Here is a 23,953-nt window from a genome sequence, read left to right as displayed (position 1 = left end):
GTGTTTTAGATTCCTCTAGCAACAGAAACAATCTCTCTGTCTACCCTATCCAGCCCCTTCAGAATGTTGTATGATTCAATAAGATCACCTCTCATTCTTCTAAACTCCAGAGAGCACAGGCCCATTCATTCATCCTGTCATCTTCGGATAATCCCCTCATCCCAGGGACCAATCTCGTGAACTTTTCAGCATATCCACTGCCAATGCAAGTAATATCCTTTCTTAAATATGGAGACCAAAACTCCACTCCAGATCAGTCTCACCAAAACCCTGTATAATTGTAGTAAGACTGCTTTATTCCTATACTCCAGTCCCCTTGCAATAAAGGAAGGCCAACATACCATTTGCTTTCCTAATTGCTTGCTGTACCTGCATGCTAACTTTGTGTTCTTTGTACAAGCACACCCAAGTCTCTTTGAACATCAACACTTATAAGTTTCACACCTTTTTAAAAAAAATTCTGCTTTTCTACTCTTACACCCAAAATGAATAACTTCACATTTCCCTATATTGTAGTCCATCTGCCATCTTGTTGCCCACTCACTTAACCTATCTGTAATCTCTTTGCAGCCTCTTTGTATCCTTTTCAGGCACCTTTGTATCATCTGATTTAAATACATTATTCTCCGTCTCTTCATCCAGGTCATTAATATAGAGTGTAAATGGCTGAGGCCCCAGCACCGATCCTTGCGACTGCCAACTTGAAAATGCTCCATTTTTACCCACTTTTTGGGCTGCACTTTAAGAGCCCGCCATCGCTCCCAGCAGCGAGCTCAAAAAATTGCCAGCCCTGCCAGCAAATGTGAATTTTTAAAGTGAACCCCCCCCCCCCAAAAATTTGTAACACCCCTTTCCAATTCTTCAATAAATATTACAGTATTTGCCCTTCCCTGCCCAAAACACTTACCCTTTAAATCTGACCTTCCCACCCCTCCCCCCAAAGAGCACAAAGTTTAAAGTTCACTCCTTCCCACCATCCTCTACACTCATTATGTTTATTTGACCCCATTTTCTACCCCCCCGCACCACCCTGGACTGGAAATCTTAACTCCTTCCCTGTCCTCACCAGTGTCACGCCAGCTTTCCCCATATGGGGAATTGAAGGCACAGGAGTGCCGGCTGCCTCACTGAGAATCGCGGTGGGCCCATAAGATTGCGGGTAAGTTCATTTAAATTTATTCATGTCGTTGATTTAAATATTGAAATTGTGGTCCCGTCGGCCTCCATGGCAGGCCTCTACCAGAACGATCTTCTGGCCATCCCCCAGCCACAGAGCCCAACATTTCTGGTTTCCAAACCACTCCCAATCCTCATTCTTGCTACTCTTTTTGGCAACATTGTAAGCCTCTTTTAATCTAATAGAATAATAGAGTTATGTAGCACAGATACAGGCCCTTCGGCCCATCGTGTCTGTGCCGGCCATCAAGCACCTATCTATTCTATTCCTATTTTCCAGCACTTGGCGTGTAGCTTTTTTTTTAGGAGATACAGCACTGAAACAGGCCCTTTGGCCCACCGAGTCTGTGCCGACCAACAACCACCCATTTATACTAACCCTACAGTAATCCCATATTCCCTACCACCTACCTACACTAGGGGCAATTTACAATGGCCAATTTACCTATCAACCTGCAAGTCTTTGGCTGTGGGAGGAAACTGGAGCACCCAGCGAAAACCCACACGTCACAGGGAGAACTTGCTTTGTATGCTATGGTGTTTCAAGTGCACATCTAAATACTTCTTAAATGTTGTGATGGTTCCTGCCTCTACCACCCCTTCAGGTAGTGTGTTCCAGATTCCATCCACCCTCTAATACTATCCTTGACTTCCTGAGTGAGCCACAGATCGGTCTTCCTTGCTGAGTTTTTGTTTTTCAGTAGAAAATATTTTTGTTGAACATTTTGAATAACAGCCCTAGTTCTACAACTCGCCAGAACACTGGTCCCAGCATGGTTCAGGTGAAGACTGTCCCAACAGTACAGCTCCCACTTTCCCCAGTACTGGCCCCATGAATCGAAACCCATTTCTCCCACACCAAACTTTGAGCCACGCATTTAACTCTCTAATCTTATTTGTCCCACGGCAGTTTGCTCGTAGCTGTGGTAATAATCCAGAGATTATTACCATAGCCACGAGAAAACTGCTATGGGATAAATAATCCAGAGATGATTACCTATGACTTTCTACTTTTTAATTTAGCCCCTAGTTGCTCATACTGCCTATCCTTCCTAGTCCTATCTATGCTGTTGGTACCTGTTTGGACCACAACAACTGGATCCTCCCCCTCCAAGTTCCTCTCCAACCTTGAGCAGATGTCCCATACCGGGCAGGGCAACACAACCTCTGGACTCTTGCCTTCGGCTGCAGAGAACTGTGTCTATCCGCTGATTTAAACTGCCCCCTACTACTGCGACATTCCTATTTACTCACCCTGCTTGAATGGCTTCCTGTATCACAATGCCATGGTCAGATCGCTCTTCCACCCTGCAGCCTTCGTTCTCATCCATACAAGCTGAACAAACCTCAGACCTGTTGGACAATTGCAAGGGCTGAGGCTCCTCCACTTCTGCCTTTTCAATCCTCTTAGCTGCCTCACTTGCAGTCACATTCTCCTGTCCCTGACCACTGACCAAATCAGAAGACCCTATCCTATGGGGTGTGACTGCCTTCTGGAACAAAGTGTCCTGGTAACTTTTCCCCTTCCTGATGCATCACAGTGTCTGCAGGTCAGCCTCCAGCTCATTGACTCTGAGCCAAAGCTCCTCAAACCGTAGACACTTACTGCAGACGTGGTTGCCGTGAATCACATTGGTAACCACAATCTACCACATACTGCAGCTGCATACTGACCTACGCTGCCATCCTGATTGTCTTTTAAACAACTAATTAATTATGTTCTTAATTTTTTTCATTAATGCCTGTCCTCACCAGCACTTGCTGTACTAATTTAAACCTTGGTAAGGCTTCTTGTATTACCATGTAAAAATAAAACAAAACAGTAGACTCACCAGCTTCTTACTTCACTTCTGCTTGTGTGTCTTAATTAATTATAAGATAGCTACTTAATTTTTAATTTTAGTTTTACGTTTTTCTAATTTCCAGTTATTAACTCTCACACCCTAATAGTGTACTAACCTAGCTATTTACAGATTTTCCCTAACAGCAGTTACGCACCAACTAATCTCCTTACAGCTTTCCTGTGATGTCACTGTTCGATTTATTTTTTTTTCAATCTCAGTCAGCACGTGCAAACTCCTGAAGCTGTTAGGTGCTCCCAAAAAGATCCAGCTCCTCTCCACTCCCTGAAGGTAGGCTTAGGCCCCGAGCCTTGCTCTGTATTTATCCACTCCTGCTGTCAGGTGCTCCCATGCAGGTCCAGTTCCTCTCCGCTCCCTGAAGGGGAGCAAAGTGATGGAAGATGTCATCAACAGTCCCATCAAGCAGCACTTACTCACCAATAACCTGCTCACCAATGCTCAGTTTGGGTTCACCAGGACCACTTGACGCCAGATCTCATTACAGCCTTGATCCAAACATGGACAAAGGAACTGAATTTCATAGATACTGTGAGAGTGACTGCCCTTGACATTAAGGAGCCCAAGTAAAATTGCAATTATTGAAAATTGGGGGAAAACGCTTCACTGTACTATAGTCAATGGCATTTCCATCATCGAAATCCCAACTAACAACTTCCTGAGGACCACCATAGATCAGAAACTTAACTGGACAAGCCACATAAATACTGTGACTACAAGAGCAGGTCAAAGTTAGGTATTCTGTGGAGAGCAAGTCATCCATGACTCCCCAAAGCCTGGCTGCCATCTACAAGGCACAAGTCAGGAGTGTGATAGAATATTCTCCACTTGTCTGGACGAGTGTAGTTCCAAAAACCCTCCAGGAGCTCAACACCATCCAGATCAAAGCAACCCACTTGATCGGCACTCCATCCACCACTGACTCAACTTGGCTGCAGGATGTACCATCTAAAAGATGTACTGCAGCAATTCACCAAGGCATCTTTAACACCACCAGCAAACCCACAGCCTCCAACACCTAGAAGGACGAATGTTGCAGATGCATGGAAACCCCAATAACTACGTTTCCCCTTCAAGTCACCATTTATTTGGAAATACATCACCGTTCCTTTTTTGTTGTTGGGTACAAATCCTGGAACTCCATCCCTAACAGCATTGTGGGAGTACCTTCACCACACGGATTGCAGCTGTTCAAGAAAGCGATTCACCACCACCTCCTCAAAGGCAATTGGGAACGGGTAAGGAATGCTGGCCTTACCAGTGACACTGACATCCCATGAATTAATGGATGATTGAATAATTTATTCAAAAAATTAAACAGCTGTTTTATTTCCTTCATTTCCCTTTTAAGGATATTCATACATTCTGATGTGCCTGCACTCTCTAAATCATGTCATGAGTTAACAGTGTGGTTTCCTTCAAACAGAAGATTGATTTATTTTGTCATTCAAGTGTCAACATATTTGGTTAGCTGAGTTCAGTAGGAAAAAATATTTTTTTGTTTAGATTGCAGACTTTGGACTCTCAAAATGGCGCCGTTTGACTATGAGTAAATCATCAGGCCTTAAATCTCCCACAGCAGGAGGAACCGTTATCTACATGGCTCCGGAGCAGTATGAGCCTAACAAAGCAAAGCGTGCAGATGTAAAACATGACATGTACAGGTAAAATGAGATTAACACTTAAGAATGGATTAAAATTATTGTTTTGAATTTTTGAATAGTTTCCAATCATTATCTCTTGCATAAGACTTACCATCATGAAATTTGACACTTAACTCCCTTTATGTCCCCAGATCAAAACAGCATTTGCCAGACTCCCCTAATATTAGCCTATTTTTGCAATATAGTGTCTAACTATTTTAATATCTCTATATTCTGAGTTGCGAAGCATTTATTTTCTTGTAAAGAAACTGATGGCACATGGTTTGCCTTTACAAGGCAAATATTGTCTGTGATCCTTCATTCCTTCAAATCTTCTATATTTATGATGCGTGGAATTGTCTGAGATGAGAAATAATAGTCGCGACTTTAACTCACCTAACTATCCTAATCATATCTGCCTATAAACATACAAACAAGGACAGGAAAAGATCAGCTGCTGCATCAAGATTGTTCCATTCTGGCATGAAAAATGTTCTGAATTCCATCATGCCCATTCTCTCACTCACATACAACCATGCAACCTTCTGGGAGAGGCAAAAAAGTGAAAAAGCCTGGAGTTTGGATTTTTGGGTCATTGAGTTACATTGTTATGGATGTTCAATGCAATTGGCACCATTTGGGCCCCGAGGTTCATGATTTTAAGCTCTTCATAACTGTTAACAGTGCTGTACTTTTTGGAAGAGTTGTGTACTGTCGTTTGTTTCCTTTGACAAGCTGAACATTTGTATCTAAAGTTATGCTTTTCAAAAATGTATTTTAAATTGTCTATCATTTCAGCTGTGTTGATGTACTGGGACGCTCTGACCTATTGTAGCTGTTGATGTGCTTACAATGAAATTGCTGCTGTGAAATTATATACCTGTGAATCTGTAAATTAGAACAATTGCCTAATTTTTGAATTTATAATTGTGCATATCATATATGGGAGTATATTTGCAAGCTGACTGTCAGTCTAACAGGCTGTGACCTGAAAGCTCTTTCCAGTTGTAACTATCTTTATACCAGCCAGTAGGGTGATTAGTCCTATATGGTGGGACAGTTTAATGGGCTCCCATGATCCATATGATGAGAGGGGGCCACACACACCCATCAGTCAGGAACATCCCAATGAATATCAACCCAGCATTCGGAGCCAGATCTTAGCTCTCCATTCAGTGGGAATTGCTGGAACGCGGTTCAAATGGTGTACCTACTGGCTCAGAGATAAGAATGCTACCACGAACCAATGGCTCACTCCTTGGTAGTATAGTGATGTCTTCTAACAACTTTTGAAACATCATTCAGACATCTTAAGGGGAATTTTAACTCCCCTAAGACAGACAGGGAAGTGTCGTAGGGTTAAATCGATATGTACGTGAAACCCATCCCCCAACCCGTTGCAAATGTGCCTACATCTGGTTTAACCATGGTGGGTTTGGAAAGGTCTGGGTAACCTGCTCTGGAGAAGCAAGGCTGTAACTATATTTTAATGAGGCTCTGTTCTTCAGATTTTGGAAGCTGTTTAAAATTCATGGCTGCGGGCTGGGTTTCCCAAGTCTCGGCAAACCCAGCAGCTGAAGGGAGGTGGGAACTGCCAGATCAAGCAGCTAAGTGCTTTTCCAGCAGTGCTTGTAGGCCAGGAGGAGCACAGGCATGCTTCCCCGCTGCCAGCCTGTTAAGCAAATCTTCTGCTGCGATATCTTCCTTCCCAAGATCAGCTGACATTTCCCCCATTCCTGTGATCTCTTTTCCTCTCCCCCAGTCTCTCCTTCCTATTGAGTCCTATTGAGCCCACCCCATTCAGATATTTCAAATTAGCATTGAAAAGGAGGAAGTATGAGCTGTATTAGCGGGCTTAAAGGTGGGTAAATCCCCAGGCCCAGATGAGATGTATCCCAGGCTGTTATGTGAGGCAACAGAGGAGATAGCGGGGGCTCTGACACAAATTTTCAGATCCTCTCTGGTCACAGGAGAGGTTCCAGAGGACTGGAGGACAGTGAATGTGGTACCATTATTCAAGAAGGGTAGGAGGGATAAAACATGTAATTCTAGGCCTAACATCAGTGGTAGGGAAATTATTGGAAAAAATTCTGAGACAGGATTAATCTCCATTTGGAGAGGCAGGGATTGATCAGGGATAGTCAGCATGGCTTTGTCAGGGGGAGATCGTGTCTAACAAATTTGATTGAATTTTTCGAGGAGGTGATTAGAGGTGTCGATGAGGGTAAAGCAGTTAATGTCATTTACGTGGACTTGAGTAAGGCTTTTGATAAGGTCCCACATGGGAGATTGGTTAAGAAGGTAAGAGTCCATACGGTCCAGGGTAATTTGGCAAATTGGATTCAAAATTGGCTTAGTGGCAGGAGGCAGAGGGTGATGGTAGAGGATTGTTTTTTGCGAAAGGAGGCCCGTGACCAGTGGTGTGCCGCAGGGATCGGTGCTGGAACCCTAACTGTTTGTAGTGTACATTAATGATTTTGAAATGAATATAGTAGTATAGATCAGTAAGTTCGCAGACGACACGAAAATTGGTGGTGTTGTAAATAGTGAGGAGGAAGGCCTTAGATTACAGGACGATATAGATGGGCTGTTAAGATTGGCGGAGCTGTGGCAGAAGTGTGAGGTGATGTACTTTGGGAGGACTAAGAAGGCAAGGGAATGTACAATGGATGGTAGGGCCCTAGGAGTACAGAGGGATCTTGGGGTGCTTATCCATAGATCACTGAAGGCAGCAGCAAAGGTAGATAAGGTGATTAGGAAGGCATACGGAATACTTGCCTTTATCAGCCGAGGCATAGAATACAAGAGCAGGGAGGTTATGATGGAGCTGTATAAAACGCTGGTTAGGCCACAGCTGGAGTACTGTGTACAGTTCTGGGCACCACACTATAGGAAGGATGTGATTACACTGGAGAGGGTGCAGAGGAGATTCACTAGGATGTTGCCTGGGCTGGAGCATTTCAGTTATGAAGAGAGACTGGATAGGCTGGGGTTGTTTTCCTTGGAGCGAAGAAGACTGAGGGAGGCTGTGATTGAGGTATACAAAATTATGAGGGGCATTGATGGGATAGATAGGAAGAAACTTTTTCCCTTAGTAGGGAGGTCAATAACCAGAGGGCATCGATTTAAGGGAAGGGGCAGGAGGTTTAGAGGGGAGTTGAGGAAAAATGTTTTCACCCAGAGGGTGGTTGGAATCTGGAACGCACTGCCTGAAGGGGTGGTAGAGGCAGCAACACTCATGACATTTAAGAAGTATTTAGATGGGCACTTGAAACGCCATAACTTAACACATTTAGCTTTCATAACTGGAAATATCCTCTTCATTCAGAACTTGTGAACTTCCTGTTTAAAGGACTGGAACTTGTATATATGTTCACTGTTAAAATAATTCAGCACATTTGAAATATTTAAACGTTTTCCAAGTAGTAAAGCATTTCTGAAGGGATTTCTTTGTTTAAAAAAAAAATCCACTGTAATTGAGTGTTTAAATTGCTCCAGGCAGAGCTCGTGCAGAGTGACAGGCTATCTAAATGGTTAGGAGAAATATATTTGTGCTTGTTAATTACCAGTTCACAAATTTTGTGTCTAAATATACTTTCATTCCTTTGTAGCTACTCAATAATAATGTGGGAAGTCCTTTCACGAAAACAGCCATTTGAAGGCAAGTTCTATTTGTTTTTGGTTTCAGACCTTGTGTTGACTTTATGCTATATAAATGTAATATTCTAATCCATCAAGTTCCAGGCATTATTATCAACATGTTTAATTGTCAGGAGGCAAGAGAGAAAACAATGAAATACAGACCAGTTAGCCTGACATCAGTCATTAGGAAAATGCTGGACTACATTAGCAAGGATGTGGGAACAGGGCACTTAGAAAATCATAATGTTTTTAGGCAGGCAGCATAGTTTTATGAAAGGGAGTTTTTTGGGGAAGTAACTAGCAAGATAAGGGGAACCAGTATATTTTAATTTTCAAAAGGCATTCAATAAAGTACCACACGAAAAGTTGTTCCACGAGATCAGGGCCCATGGGGCTGGGGTAATATATTAGCATGGAAAGAGGATTGATTAACAGACAAAAGACAGAGGGTAGGAATAAATGTGTCATTTTCAGGTTGGCAGGCTGTTAGTAGTGGAGTGCTGTAAGGGCGGTACAGTGGTGTAGTGGTTAACACTGCAACCTCGAGCGACCCGGGTTCAGTTCTGGGTACTGCCTGTGCAGACTTTACAAGTTCTCCCTGTGACCGCGTGGGTTTCCGCCGGGTGCTCTGGTTTCCTCCCACAGCCAAAGACTTGCAGATTGATAGGTAAATTGGCCTTTGTAAATTGCCCCTGGTGTAGGTAGGTGGTAGGAGAATGGTGGGGATGTGGTAGGGAATATGGGATTATTGTAGGATTAGTATAAAGGGGTGGTTATTGGTCAGCACAGACTCGGTGGGCCGAAGGGCCTGTTTCAGTGCTGTATAACTCTACTACTTAATCGGTGCTGGGAGTCAGAAATTTACAATCAATATTAATGACTTAGATGAAGAGACTGAGTGTAATGTATCCAAGTTTGCTGATGATACAAAGCTAGGTGGGAGAGTAAGCTGTGAGGAGGATGCAAAGAGTCTGCAAAGGGATATAAATAGATTAAGTGAGTGGGCAAGATAATGGCAGATGGAGTATTTTGTGGGGAATTGTAAAGTTATTCACTTTGGTAGGAAGACTGAAAAAGCAGATTTTTTTTTTTAATGATGAGAAACTATGGTGTTCAGAGGGATTTGGGTATCCTTGCACACAAAACATAGGAAGTTAACATACAGGTGCAGCAAGCAATTGGGAAGGTAAATGGTATGTTGACCTTTATTGTATGAGGTTGGAGTTTAAGAGCAAGGAAGTCTGACTGCAATTGTATAAGGCTTTGGTGAGCCCACACCTGGACTACTTTGTACAGTCTTGGTCTCCATACATAAGGAAGGATAGACATAACCTCAGAGAAGATTCACTGGACTGATTCCTGTGATGAGAGAGTTGTTCTATGAGGAGAGATTGAGAAGAATGGCCCTATACTGTCTGGAGTTTAGAAGAATGTGAAGAGATCTCAGTGAAACATGCAAAGTTCTGAAAGTGCTTGACCAGGTAGATGCTGAGAAGTTGTTCACCCTGGCTGGAAACTTGGGTCAGATTTTTACACTCCCCGTGGGAGCAGGCTGGAGGCATGGGGGGGCATGTAAAATTGTGGGGGAGGCACGGGGTCCGTGCCCGTCGCCGCTGCAATTTTTGCACGTGCCAGGAGAGGTGACAAACAGCCCACCCGCCCCAGGCCAATTGAGGCCTTTTAAGTACATTTCAGCTGTGGAGGCCGCCCAGTGATACCAGGCATCCTCCCTGCAGGCCCAAGGGGGGCCTTCCTGATCAAGAACCCTGTGCCCCACGGAGGGCCGCCCAGCAGCTCATGCCGCCCCTGCTAGTGCACCTCCCACCACTCTCCTGATTGACCTGCACCCACTTCGCCAGGGCCCAGCCGATTGTCCACGGTGAGGCCCAAAACCCCACTTACCAGTTTCAGTGCTGGTGTCCGGGATCCTCCTGATACTGGGTACCGTCCCAGCAATGGCCACCACTCCTGGTAGCACTGTTGGGACTGAGGAGCAGCTGGCCCTCTGTTTGGCTGGCAGCTGCTGGAGGCAGGATTTCCTGCCTCGGAGGGGTAGAAGTCCCTCCCGAGGCCAATTAAGGGCCTAGGCCACGTAAAATCTCTGCGTGGCTCCCAGGCCCATCAGAGGCGGGCTCGCCCCTGACTTTTAAGATGGTGGATGGGGCCTCTGCCCCATGTAAAATTCCGGCCTTTAGTACATAATCTAGGCTGACACTTGAGTGCAGTGCTGAGGGAGTGCCACACTGTTGGAAGTGCTGCCTTTCAGATGAGATGTTAAACTGAAGCCTAGTCAGGTCAAATGGATATAAAGTTCCATCATGCTGTTTGAAGATGAGTTCTCCCAGTGTTCAGGCCAACATTTATACCTCAGCCAACATCAGCGAATAAAGAGACTATTGATAAGCTGAATGCATTCGAGATGTGGACATATCGGAGGATGTTCTGCATATTTTCCAGAGACAGAAAGACTAACCAGGAAGTGCCGGAAATGGCTGGAGAAAAGAGGAAATTGGTGCATAACATCAAAGAGAGAAATATAAATTAATTTTGTCACATCATTAGAGCAGAAGGTAGACCGAGACAATTATTGGAAGGAAAGATCGATGGAAAACGTAGGAAAGGGAAGCAGGGAAGAAAGTGGATGACAAATATAATGGACTGGATGCAGTTGACCTGTACAGAATGTGTAAGGACAGCACAGGACAGACAGAGGTGGAGATGCATGATGTCGTCATCTTCCCAGTGGTTGGCGACCAACTAATGAACGAAGGCATCAGCGAAAACAAATTGTGATTATTTATTTCATTGCCATTTATGGGATCTCACTGTGCACAAATTGACTGCCTCAATACACCAATGACAACACTTTAAAGCTATCTCATTGGCTGCAAAGTGCTTTGGAATGTTTTGAAAAGTGCTATAGAAATGCCATTGTTCTCGTCTTTTTCTACTTAAAAACTTTGTTCCCTGTGTTTTGGGGTGGAGGGAAAATGGGAAACCTTAGGAACTATGATATTCCCAAATTATTCACAACAGAATTGATTAACATTTAATTCTTTGTATTGCTGGTATATCTTGGTAAAAATGATCTTTTAGATCATCTAAATGAAATCACTCATGACTTTAAATGAAAATGCCTGCATGAAATAACTTCTGTCCAATCAACACAGACACTGGAGTGTGAAGCACAGGATTTTCAAGTTCATTTTTTTATTAATTTCTCTAATTTGTAACTTTTTTACATTTTGAATGTAAAATGTTTTCATTTGGTTAATGTTAAAATTTTAATTGATATAAAGTAGGTTTTGTTTATTCTGTGGTTAAAGTTTCTCATCTACAACTTTTTTTTTTCCTCAGATGCTACAAACCCAGTACAGGTCATGTTTAGTGTATTACAGGGTTCTCGACCTGACACCAGCGAGGAGAGTTTATCATTGGACATCCCTCACCGCAAAACGCTGATTGAGCTAATGATTAGTGGCTGGTCTCAAAACCCTAATGAACGGCCTTCCTTTACTAGTAAGTTGTTACAAATGTGCAGTACATGCAGTGAAAGGATAATGGGTGATTTGAGTCAGATGGTGTCAATATAGGACATGAGAGACTCCTGCAGCTGGTCCTTAATTCATTGCCAATTGACATTCTTCATCATTGACATCAGTTATTCCCTAAATCAATCATGGCATGTTCCTCATTGATAATTTAGTCGGATTGTTACTGTATTTGTTTGAAACAGCCCTCCCCTTCTCCTACTGAAATTCCAACTTGGTTGGAGCCCGGAAATAGCTCCTGCCATGAGCTGGAAGCACATGCTTCAACAAAATTGATCTCCATAGCACTGCACAACAAACTCAGCATGCTCCTATTGTGGCACTGGTGGCTGGTTCTCCCACATCAGAACCCCAACAGCCTCATCTCCCTCTCACAGTGAATATCCCACTTATTAATCTTTTTAACCTCATTTCTGTTCACTGTCCACATGGCATCTCATCATTCCCTAGAATGTTGGTAGCTTTGCAAGCAAGGCCCCTCCCATCCATGACCTCATCTTGGATGACTATTGACATCCTGAGTCTGACATAAACCTGACTCGCATGCAGTAATTTTTTTCCCGCACATCAAAGCTACTACCTCCAGTCATATAATCCCACAACATACACTACCTAAGGCGCCAATGTGATGGCAAGCCTCCATCACTAGATCACTTCTCCGCATCTTTCTTTAATCCTCTGATATCTTTACTCTTCCACCATTTTTGACCCCCTATAAAGTCGTCTTTGTGCGCCAACCTCCAAAGTTATTTGCTCACTGTGTTCTCCTCCCAAGCAGTGATTCATCCTCGGTATTTCACATTTCAGCTAAATTGCCTTCAGCTCCTCTCCTGCATGACAACTCTGGTGGCCTGTCCTCACTCAACCTCACCCTGGATATTAGCTGAACCAGCCTTGGCCACTCTCGCCAGTCTTGCCATCATCTGAAACCTCACTACCTTCAAAGTAATCACTGATAGCTTCCTGATATCGTTTAAATCTCCTTGCCCAGTTGCATTGCTCTCACCCTCTGAGAGGGAAAAGCAGCTTTCTCTTGGAGTTAATGTCTCACTTGAATGCAATCACATTACTGACTTATTAACCTCTCCTTGTCAAGACTAATGTAATATCTACAACTCCCTCTAAATTGACAATCTAAATATGATTTCAAAATGCATTAATTTAAGGCGGTGTTATGTTTGGTTCTTGGGCAGTGAGCTGTAGCTACATTTGACTCAATTAAAGAATTGATGTTCTAATCTTGCTTTTTGCCACTTTGAAAAAAGAATCTTCTCAAGATCATTGATCATATTGATGATTCAGTCAAATAAAAAAAAAAAATCCTGAGTGCAATATCACTATAGTAGGTTGTGAAAGTCAATAATTTGTGCACCAGCACTAAAACCAATTCTGTTGTAAATATTATTTATATATGGATTGCCATTCTCTTTTGGCATTGTGAGTTAAACAGTTAATAGAGGTTTATACCTAGAAAAATTACGCCTCTTTTATATTAAAAACAACTGTTGAGCCACAGATTTTACAGAACTTGTGGTTATCTGATCAGCCTGGCATGCAGTGTTTCACATGAATGAAGAACAGTATTGCAAGAAGAAGTACTTTCAAACTTCTCCCCCTTCTGTATTATTTAGAGGTTCTTTTACAAGTTCCTGTGATGTACCAAAGCCTTGGCAAACATATTATGTTTGGACAGAGGTAAATTTCCATTCGGCTAAATAAATATGGGGAAGAGTGAAGCCGTTGTCTTTGGTCCCCGCTCCAAATGCCATTTCCTAGTTGCTGACTCCATCCCTGTCCCTGGCAACTGTCTGAGACTAAACCTAACCATTCACAACCTCGGTGTTATATTTACACTGAGTTGAGTTTTAGACCATATAATCACGACAATGCTGAGATCACCTATCTCTAGCTCCGTAGCGTTGCCTGACTTGGCCCCTCAGCTCATGTGCTGCTGAAACCTTCATTCGTGCCTTTGTTACCTCTAAACCTGACTATTCCAGTGCACTCCCAACTGGTCTCCCACAGTCTACCCTCTGTAAACTTGGGGACATCCAAACCTCTGCTGCCTGTGTCTTGACTCTCACCAAGTCCTGTTCACTCATCATCCATGGGCTCCTAGTCAAACAATGTCCTGATTTTAAAATTCTCATCCTTGTTTTCAAATCTCTCCATGGCCTCACCCCTCCTTGTCTCTGAAATTGCCCCACAACCCTCTTGAGATAACTGCCCTCATCTAATTCTGGCCTAATTGAATTGCTCCACCATTGGTGGCTGTATCTTCAGCTGCCAAGGCCCTAAACTCTGGAATTCTGTCCCTACCTCTGCCTCTCTACCTTGCTTTCTTCCTCTAAGCACTCTTTAAAACCTATCACTTTGCCCAAACTTTAGGCCATCTGACCTAATATCTCCTTATGTGGCTCGATGTCATATTTTTGATTTTAAATGCTCCTGTAAAGTGCCTTGGGACATTTTATTACATTAAAGGCGTGGTATAAATATAAGTTGTTGTCAGCAATGGGTTGAGTCATGGTTGGACTACAAAAATGACTATCCGTGACCTTTTCTTTGAAGTGATGATCAGAGCAGCATGACGGGCTGGGCAGACTTTGTATGCACCCAACCTCCCAGAATACTCAATGTTTTATCGAAATTTTGCTGTCTGCTCCATTTGCGTAATTGCTTCCTGTGCTATCCCCAGCCATGTGGAGCTGCTTGCTTTGAACTGGAGGAGTACTGTGGAAGAGAAAATGTCTGGCAGGTACCAAAGGTCAGTAGCACAGTGTAGAATGGCCAGCAGTCTCGGAAATCTGAAGGGAGGAAAGGGGGGAGAATTGGCCAGCTTAGAATTTCATGGAGGTGTGTAGTCTAAACACTCACCCCGTGATTGAATTAAGTTAAACTTTCATAATACTTTAAATGGGTCGCCCCTTCTCCCAACTGCAATAGATGCCTGAACATAAGGTATTTGTAGCGTTAATATGATGATGGTGGTAAATATGTTGCGTGACAGTTTTGTCTTTTAATTGTTGCCCATATTTCTGTGCACATTCTTGATGTTTGCAGTCACATCTGGTGGGAAATGTCGGAAGGGACACCAAGGAGCCCTGAGCCAGTAGAACAGCTTCCTGCCCCAGCCAAAAAAAAAATCCAGCAATAGCCATGCAGAAGAACTACCTTGATTTCTCTCAGTGGACAGAAGTAAAATGGTCTCTGAATTAAAATGATAATCATTTAATAACACAGTGTAAATTGGGCTTTCCAACTGCCTGGCATCAAAGAAATCCAGAAATAAACCCTGATGGGCTAAATATATATTTTCTGACACAAAATCTCATTGCATTGCTTTCTAACAGCCCACGTGGACTGGCTATACTGTCAGTTGATTTAGTTTTTTTTAAATAGTGTCCCATTTTCAAAAAAGGACAGTTTCTGTACTAATTACATTAGGAAAACCAGCCTTTTAAATACCTCTGATGTCCTTAGCAATGGCAGACACACAGGTGTCCTTGTGCCCAGCAAAACTATGGCAGGAAATACCTGGCAAGGTGGGCTTCCCTCATTTAAACCGTATCAAAATGAATCTGTTCCCAAATGCAGATTGACAGATGGAAAACGGAAATGGAACTGGAGTAACTGTGTCTTGACACAAATCGGGAATTTGTGCATCGTTATACAGATTTAATGGTGGAAATTTGGCCTAACTGTTTTATTTGGAAGCATAAGATTTGAATTGAAAATAGTGAACAAAGAACAGTACAGCACAGGAACAGGCCATTCGGTCCTCCAAGCCTGCACCAATCTTGATGCCTGCCTAAACTAAAACCTTCTGCACTTCCGGGGTCCGTATCCCTCTATTCCCATCCTATTCATGTATTTGTCAAGATGCCTCTTAAACGTCTCTATGGTACCTGATTCCACCACCTCCCCCGGCAACAAGTTCCAGGCACTCACCACCCTCTGTGTAAAGAACTTGCCTCGCACATCCCCTCTAAACTTTGCCCCTCGCAACTTAAACCTATGTCCCCTAGTAACTGACTCTTCCACCCTGGGAAAAAGCTTCTGACTATCCACTGTCCATGCCGCTCATAACTTTGTAAACCTCTATCATGTCGCCCCTCCACCTCTGTCGTTCCAGTGAAAACAATCAGAGTTTATCCAAACTCTCCTCATAGCTAATGCCCTCCAGACCAGGCAACATCCTGGTAAACCTCTTCTGTACCCTCTCCAAAGCCTCCACGTCCTTCTGGTAGTGTGGCGACCAGAATTGCACACAATATTCCAAGTGTGGCCTAACTAAGGTTCTGTACAGCTGCAGCATGACTTGCCTATTTTTATACTCTATGCCCCGACCGATGAAGGCAAGCATGCCGTATGCCTTCTTGACTACCTTATCCACCTGCGTTGCCACTTTCAGTGACCTGTGGACCTGTACGCCCAGATCTCTCTGCCTGTCAATACTCCTAAGGGTTCTGCCATTTACTGTATACCTCCCACCTGCATTCGACCTTCCAAAATTCATTACCTCACATTTGTCCAAATTAAACTCCATCTGCCATTTCACCGCCCAAGTCTCCAACCGATCTATATCCTGCTGTATCCTCTGACAATCCTCATCACTGTCCACAACTCCACCAACCTTTGTGTCGTCCGCAAACTTACTAATCAGACCAGCTACATTTTCCTCCAAATCATTTTATATATACTACAAACAGCAAAGGTCCCAGCACTGATCCCTACGGAACACCACTAGTCACATCCCTCCATTCAGAAAAGCACCCTTCCACTGCTAACCTCTGTCTTCTATGACAGAGCCAGTTCTGTATCCATCTTGCCAGCTCACCTCTGATTCCGTGTGACTTCACCTTTTGTACCAGTCTGCCATGCGGGACCTTGTCAAAGGCTTTACTGAAGTCCATATAAATAACATCCACTGCCCTTCCTTCATCAATCATCTTTGTCACTTCCTCAAAAAACACAATCAAATTAGTGAGACACGACCTCCCCTTCTCAAAACCATGCTACCTCTCGCTAATAAGTCCATTTGTTTCCAAATGGGAGTAAATCCTGTCCCGAAGAATCCTCTCCAATAATTTCCCTACCTCTGACGTAAGGCTCACCGGCCTATAATTTCCTGGATTATCCTTGCTACCCTTCTTAAACAAAGGAACAACATTGGCTATTCTCCAGACCTCTGGGACCTCACCTGTAGCCAATGAGGATGCAAAGATTTCTGTCAAGGCCCCAGCAATTTCTTCCCTTGCCTCCCTCAGTATTCTGGGGTAGATCCCATCAGGCCCTGGGGACTTATCTACCTTAATGCTTTGCAAGACACCCAACACCACCTCCTTTTTGATAATGAGATGACTGAGACTATCTACACTCCCTTCCCTAAACTCATCATCCACCAAGTCCTTCTCCTTGGTGAATACTGATGCAAAGTACTCATTTAGTACCTTGCCCATTTCCTCTGGCTCCACACATAGATTCCCTTCTCTGTCCTTGAGTGGGCCAACCCTTTCCCTGGTTACCCTCTTGCTCTTTATATACGTTTAAAAAGCCTTGGGATTTTCCTTAATCCTGTTTGCCAATGACGTCTCATAACCCCTTTTAGCCCTCCTGACTCCTTGCTTAAGTTCCTTCCTACTGTCTTTATATTCCTCAAGGGATTTGTCTGTTCCTTGCCTTCCAGCCCTTACGAATGCTTCCTTTTTCTTTTTGACGAGGCTCACAATATCCCGTGTTATCTAAGGTTCCTGAAACTTGCCAAACTTATCCTTCTTCCTTACAGGAACATGCTGGTCCTGGATGCTAATCAACTAACATTTGAAAGACTCCCACATGTCAGATATTGATTTACCCTTAAACAGCCGCCCCCAATCTAAATTCCTCAGTTCCTGCCTAATATTGTTATAATTAGCCTTCCCCCAATTTAGCACCTTCACCTGAGGACTACTCTTATCCTTATCCACAAGTACCTTAAAACTTATGGAATTATGGTCACTGTTCCCGAAATGCTCCCCTCCTGAAACTTCGACCACCTGGCTGGGCTCATTCCCCAATACCAGGTCCAGTATGGCCCCATCCCTAGTTGGCCTATCTACGTATTGTTTCAAGAAGCCCTCCTGGATGCTCCTCACAAATTCTGCCCCATCCAAGCCCCTAGCACTAAGTGAGTCCCAGTCAATATAGGGGAAGTTAAAATCACCCACCACTACAACCCTGTTACCTTTACATCTTTCCAAAATCTGTCTACATATCTGCTCCTCTACCTCCCGCTGGCTGTTGGGAGGCCTGTAGTAAACCCCCAACATCGTGACTGCAGCCTTCCTATTCCTGAGCTCCACACATATTGCCTCGCTGCATGACCCCTCCGAGGTGTCCTCCCGCAGTACAGCTGTGATATTCTCCTTAACCAGTAATGCAACTCCCCCACCCCTTTTACATCCCCCTCTATCCCGCCTGAAGCTTCTAAATCCTGGAACATTTAGCTGCCGATCCTGTCTTTCCCTCAACCAAGTCTCTGCAATAGCAACAACATCATAGTTCCAAGTACTAATCCAAGCTCTAAGTTCATCTGCCTTACCTGTTATACTTCTTGCATTGAAACAAATGCACTTCAGACCACCAGTCCCGCTGTTCTCCGCAACATCTCCCTGCCTGCTCTTCCTCTTAGTTTTACTAGCCTTATTTACTAGTTCCCCTTCATTTATTTCACTTGCTGTCCTACTGCTCTGGTTCCCACCCCCCTGCCACACTAGAAGGTAAAAGCATTATGGCCAAGAGTTTCTGGTTTTTTGCACAATCGGTGATCCAGGTGCAATGCGCTCAAAATTGTGCTAATTTTCACAAGTGTTTCTTTTGCTCAAGTTTCTGCTCAAGTTCATTTTCATATCAGCAAAGGTAAAATCTTCCATGAACCTGCTCAAATGGGCAAACTTTGGAATGTCATTTTTAAAAATACGTTCCTTGATCTGTTTAAGAATGGTAACATGGTGCAGTTTTATTAATACAGCTAAGGGTTTATCAGAAGAAAACAAGTATTTTTAATTACAGTATCCGGACCACCAATTGGGTAGCCTGATTTTAAATAACTGAAAATGACTTTGAAAAACTATATAGAACCATTTAGTACTTACATTGGTGTACAGTAATTTAAATAATTTTTTAATTTATTAATAAATTGAAGCCTTTAAATCTTGCTTGAAAAACTTACTTTTAAGGAACTCCTCTGACCCCAAATGGGCAGAAATAGAGAAAACTCGCAATGGAGGTCAATTTAATCTGGGGGCACAGCCAGTTTTCTGGGCTGGTCTGGCTTCTAGTACAGTGTTTTTAAACGAGTGCAAAAGATCACAGAAGCATGATTCACACTGGGCGTAATTTTAGTTTGAAATTCCTGTTTTGCACTGTTATGGTTGATTTCATGTGAATTGCACTGAATAAACCAACACAATCTCTGCCTTGTCTGTCTATAATATACATTGTTAAAAGGACATGGATTAAGTATTAGGTTTCAAAATTTAAAGACAAAATGAATAACCCTTAATCTAAAACTTGTTTATTTACAAAGAATGTCTCATGGAATTGGAACCAGTGGTTCGAGCATTTAATGAACTGACTCTGCTTGAAGATGTTCTGTATCTTAAAAGAACAAAAGTAAGTGTATTTGAATTTGTTTCAACTCATTTTTTAAAAAGTGGTTCGGGATTTTACCCTAATTACCAGAATTAGTAAGTTAAAATTAGTTTTTATGTTCACTATTATATCCAACATGTAATTAGTACTATAATCACATGGATCGGTGGCTTATTTTGTTTGGCTGAATGCATTGCTGTATCACAGCAAGTGATGCACATCTACAACCTCCTGGTTAGTGGAGAGGTGGCAAATAGAGGCCTATTGAAATATGGCTTTTTAACCTTCATTGGGAGGTGCCTGAGAGGTGATTTTGCTGAGGAGTATAAGATAGTAAATGCCACAGGAAATGTACATCTGGACAATCACTTTAAACTAAACTAAATTATAAGAGTAGAACTAGAGGATATAGATTATTATGATAAAAGTCAAATTTTAAAACATCAGGAAATTCTCCTTCACACAAAGAGTGATCGATACAGAGGATACCCATAGAACAGTGGAGGCAAAAACCAGGATTCGTTGAAGAAACAATTAAATGCAGCTTTAGGAACTTTCTGGTATGTCTAGATTGATAAAGCAAGATGAGCTGAATGGCTTTCCTCGTTTGTAATGGTCTTGAGACCTTGTGTAATTTTGTGAACATTTCACTAAAAGAAGTTGTATTTTCTGATTCATCTTTCAGTAAAGTAAGTTAAGAATTAGCAGCAGGGTGCATGCCTGTTACCTTGAATGAAATTGGTCACAGCATGGATAGAAGGATATAATGCAATCCAAATAAAACTGTATTACTTTGCCATCCATAAGAAGCAGACTCCCATGTTGATGCCAGCCTAAATCACTGACCTCCTATCAATATGGTCAAAATGATTGTTCAGTAATCCTGTAAAATCTGCAGGACTTTGACTTGTTATTGAGCCTATATTTAGTTGTTTTCAAATCTTTTTTTGTTGTAATTATAGGGAAATTGTGATTTGAACCTTTTTTCAGCATCATATGAAAAACTCAATGGAGACTTGAAGTCGCTTAATATATCAGTACAGGTAATGAATACGTGCTTTATCCCAAGTATCTCTGTTTAAAAGAAAAATGTAGTAAACCTGAAGAAATGGATAAAAAGCAGTTGCCAGCTTGCACATTAAAACCTTGTCAAGAATAGATCCTGCAATGGCCTCACCTTCAACTACTTAGAAAAAGATCTTCCTCACTTAATTTATCCTTGACAAAAATTCATGGTTAAGGTCAGTGTTAGGTTTTATGCTGAGACTTTTTTAAAGCCAATTCCATTCTTTGAGCATGTTTCAAGGTGTCTGTGATGAAGATAGTATTATGCTTAAATGGCCATTCATATCTTCCCACGATTCGATCAGAAATCTGTCAAAGCTCTGTATAATTATGTGAAAATAATAGAAATTTGTAAAATTTACTCTAATATCTGTATATATGATGGATAAAAAAAAATCTGAATGGAAGTTTAGAACGAGGTGAAAATATATTCATCTGGGACAGGCTGTAAAAATGCAGTAGGCTGACAGAAGTCCAGAAGGGAGTGGAGCAGAATGTGAATGGGGGGAGCTGGCAGGAAAATGAGGGATACAGCGGGGATAATTTTCAATTTTGCTGCCTGGGCAATAACCTGGTGGAGAAAGTTATGCAATGATGCTGAAGTTGAAAATGACTTCAGCTAATGTGATATCACTAAAGCCATTGCTCAAACCAGAGGGTTGCAAGGTGCCCAGAGGCAGATAAGGTACTATTTTTGGTTTGCATTCAGGAGGCCCAGGACAGAAAAATCAGAATAAGAGTGAATGGGAGAATTGAAGTGATGAAGCCACATCATGCCTACAGACAAAAGGGAAGTGCTAAACAAAGTTCTTCCCCAATTTAGAGGAGACGACACCATAAGCAGTAAATACAGTGTGCTAAATTGGAGGAATTGCATTTAAATTTGTTATCTCACAGGGAAGGGTGTAACAGTAGTGTGGGAGAAAAAATGGGTACGTGGAAAAATGTCAGGAGTGGACAATGTGACCAGGAAGAATGAGGAAATTGTGGAGGAACAGTCTCTCAATAAAGTTAAAGGGGGAGTGGAGGGAATGATATATTTGATAGTTAAATTATGTTGTACATATTATCAATGATATGTGATGCAGAGTCTAGTGTAAGGGAACATAAGAACAAGCGGGGCCCAGCCATCATCAAAAAAGCAGAGAAGAGAAATAAGAGGAGACAACGAAAATGGACAGGTGCTGTTGTGGGCCTTGTCTCACAAAGAGAAAACCTTAATATAGAGGAAGCAGTTGGGCTGGTTGCAACATTTTGAAAGTAGCAAAAGGAGGTTAGGAAAAGCTGTTTGGAAATGTGGTACTAGATAAATGAAATACTGAAAGTACAGTAGCTTATGGCATTGGGCCATGAATGAATAATACTCTTGTGCAGTAAAATGCAGATTCAATTTCCCCATGCTTGGCTCTCATTTGTGTAGCTGTAGGGAGTTTCTGAGTGAAGGCATTATACTTATTTCAGGATTGAAGGAAAACTGGATCTAGAATTATCCCTAAGTTGCTGTTCATCCTAACTAGTTAACAGTGTTTGTTGATACAGGCCAGAATTAAGTCATTGTCTGCTCTCAAGTTCACTTGGTGCACCACCAGGGAAGCAAACTAGTATTTGCCCAAAAGGATGCAATATTCTCAGCGAATCAGTTTTTTTTTTATCGTAGTGTCAAGTAGTATGCTCTGTCCAAGCAGTAGTGCATTTCAAATGGATTTGTTGACATTCAATATTTTGCTTTGTGACAAACCCTTTTGCACATTGTAACCTCTTCAAGTTACAGAGCTGCTACAAAAAAGCCTTTCTATAAGTATCTTTGGCTTCCTGTGCTGTGGAATGCACCCTGAGCATGACATGTGGGGATTCTCTCGCACAGATCAACAGAGAAACAACCCCCCACAAATGGAACTCTCTTTCTGGCTTCCAGATGACTGTTTGGCTTGTCTATGGTCAGATAAAAAGGTAGTAGTTGCTACCAGAGGCACTAGCACTATTATGTAAAATTACCTTAATTGGTAGATAATGTTTGTAAACTTCAAACATTTCAATCTCCTAATTTTTAAGTAATTTGATATCTGTATAAATGTATTTTTCTGTCTTTCTTTTCCTATTTACTTTTGTTTCTGTTGTGCGACAGGCAGTGAATTCAGATCCACATTCCTTAACATCACATCAGAATGATGTCTCCTATCAGCAGTCAGCAGGAGTTCTCCATCGGCTTCCCACAGCTCCCTCATTTCCTCCATACAACATTATGCCTACAGTATCAGATGACAAGGATACCAGTAAGTTTTATTGAGACTCTGTGGCTGGTGAAAAATTTGCAGAGATGGACCAGCATGAAGTGTCTGATGAAGAAATGATAAAACAAGGAAGAGTCAGTGGATTACATTAAGAAATGGTCGGAGAATTGGGAAGATCAGTGAGGTGATGCAGGAACAGAGGACAGGTTCTGCCTACTAAATTAAATTGAGGGGTTGCTGATGGGAGTGAAGTTAATGAGATGGTGAAGGGGGAGGGGCCTAAAGTTTTTTTTTTTTGATTTCATCAGTCTTTGTAAAATTTCACTCATTCATGATTTTTTGGAGATGAAGTAACTATTTAGAGCAGGGGCCCTCAACCAGGGGTCCCGGTCCCCTAGGGGATTGCAATAAGATTTCAAGCTGACTGCTGCCACCCCTCCACAGCTTCTCCCAATACCATCAATCTTGCCCTCAGATTAGCTTTTCCTCACTGCTGATCAACAGCCATCACAGTCAGCACCATACTAGTCATGACTCACCTAACCTGTCACCACCACCCCCCCCACCCATGAGTCAGCAATTCATTTACAAAGTTCAACGTTAAAACTGAACCACCAACAATATTTTTAGTACATTTTTCACTGTTCAGATCCAATAATAAAGGCCACAAAATTCACTGTTGCCAACGCTATGGAAGCTCGAAACTGGAAAAATGTTGGCCAGAATAGTTCCAGCCACTTCCAGCATGGCGTGCAGAGTCGACTAATTGTGACGTCAAACAGCCTCCAACACTGCGTTGGTCCAGTTAACTCTCTGTCTTAATCACTCCCAGCTGAACATGCATTCAGCTCCAGGAGGGATGCCCCCTTCCCCACAAGTGCTATTTGAAGGGCTAACCATGCAATCTTAAGCTGTGTGCTTATGACTTACTTTTGCTGGTGCAGAGTTAGTGGAAGTACTGAATTGAGTGTTGTTGGAGCAGTTTTGCTAATGTTTGGATTTACAAGGGAGTGGTGCTCGATTTTGAAAAGAAGGAAAGAGGAACTGAAAGGCCTGAGGAGAAATCCTGTTTCAGGATGGGGTCTATAGTTGTTTGTCTAGCACTATAGTTGTTCCTCTAGCACTGCAACAAGACTTGGAAATGGAGCACA

At 42.5% G+C, this 23,953-nt stretch overlaps 1 protein-coding gene across 3 annotated transcripts in view; it reads left to right on the top strand.

Moving 5' to 3' along the window:
• ripk2 (receptor-interacting serine-threonine kinase 2) overlaps window positions 1–23,953 on the top strand; it is a 77,917-nt gene that overhangs the window by 35,191 nt on the left and 18,773 nt on the right. For all 3 annotated transcript variants that reach the window (XM_068031636.1, XM_068031637.1, XM_068031638.1), the window contains exons 4-9: window positions 4,542–4,699; window positions 8,290–8,339; window positions 11,678–11,839; window positions 19,442–19,527; window positions 20,469–20,549; window positions 22,697–22,844. In XM_068031636.1, the coding sequence (XP_067887737.1) occupies window positions 4,542–4,699; window positions 8,290–8,339; window positions 11,678–11,839; window positions 19,442–19,527; window positions 20,469–20,549; window positions 22,697–22,844 (685 nt within the window). The remainder of the gene's footprint in view (window positions 1–4,541; window positions 4,700–8,289; window positions 8,340–11,677; window positions 11,840–19,441; window positions 19,528–20,468; window positions 20,550–22,696; window positions 22,845–23,953) is intronic.

Source organism: Heterodontus francisci, chromosome 5, assembly GCF_036365525.1.
Source record: "Heterodontus francisci isolate sHetFra1 chromosome 5, sHetFra1.hap1, whole genome shotgun sequence".
Classification (NCBI taxonomy): domain Eukaryota; kingdom Metazoa; phylum Chordata; class Chondrichthyes; order Heterodontiformes; family Heterodontidae; genus Heterodontus; species Heterodontus francisci.
The sequence above is the reverse complement of the archived record's forward strand: the minus strand, read 5'-3'. Positions and strand labels throughout refer to the sequence as shown.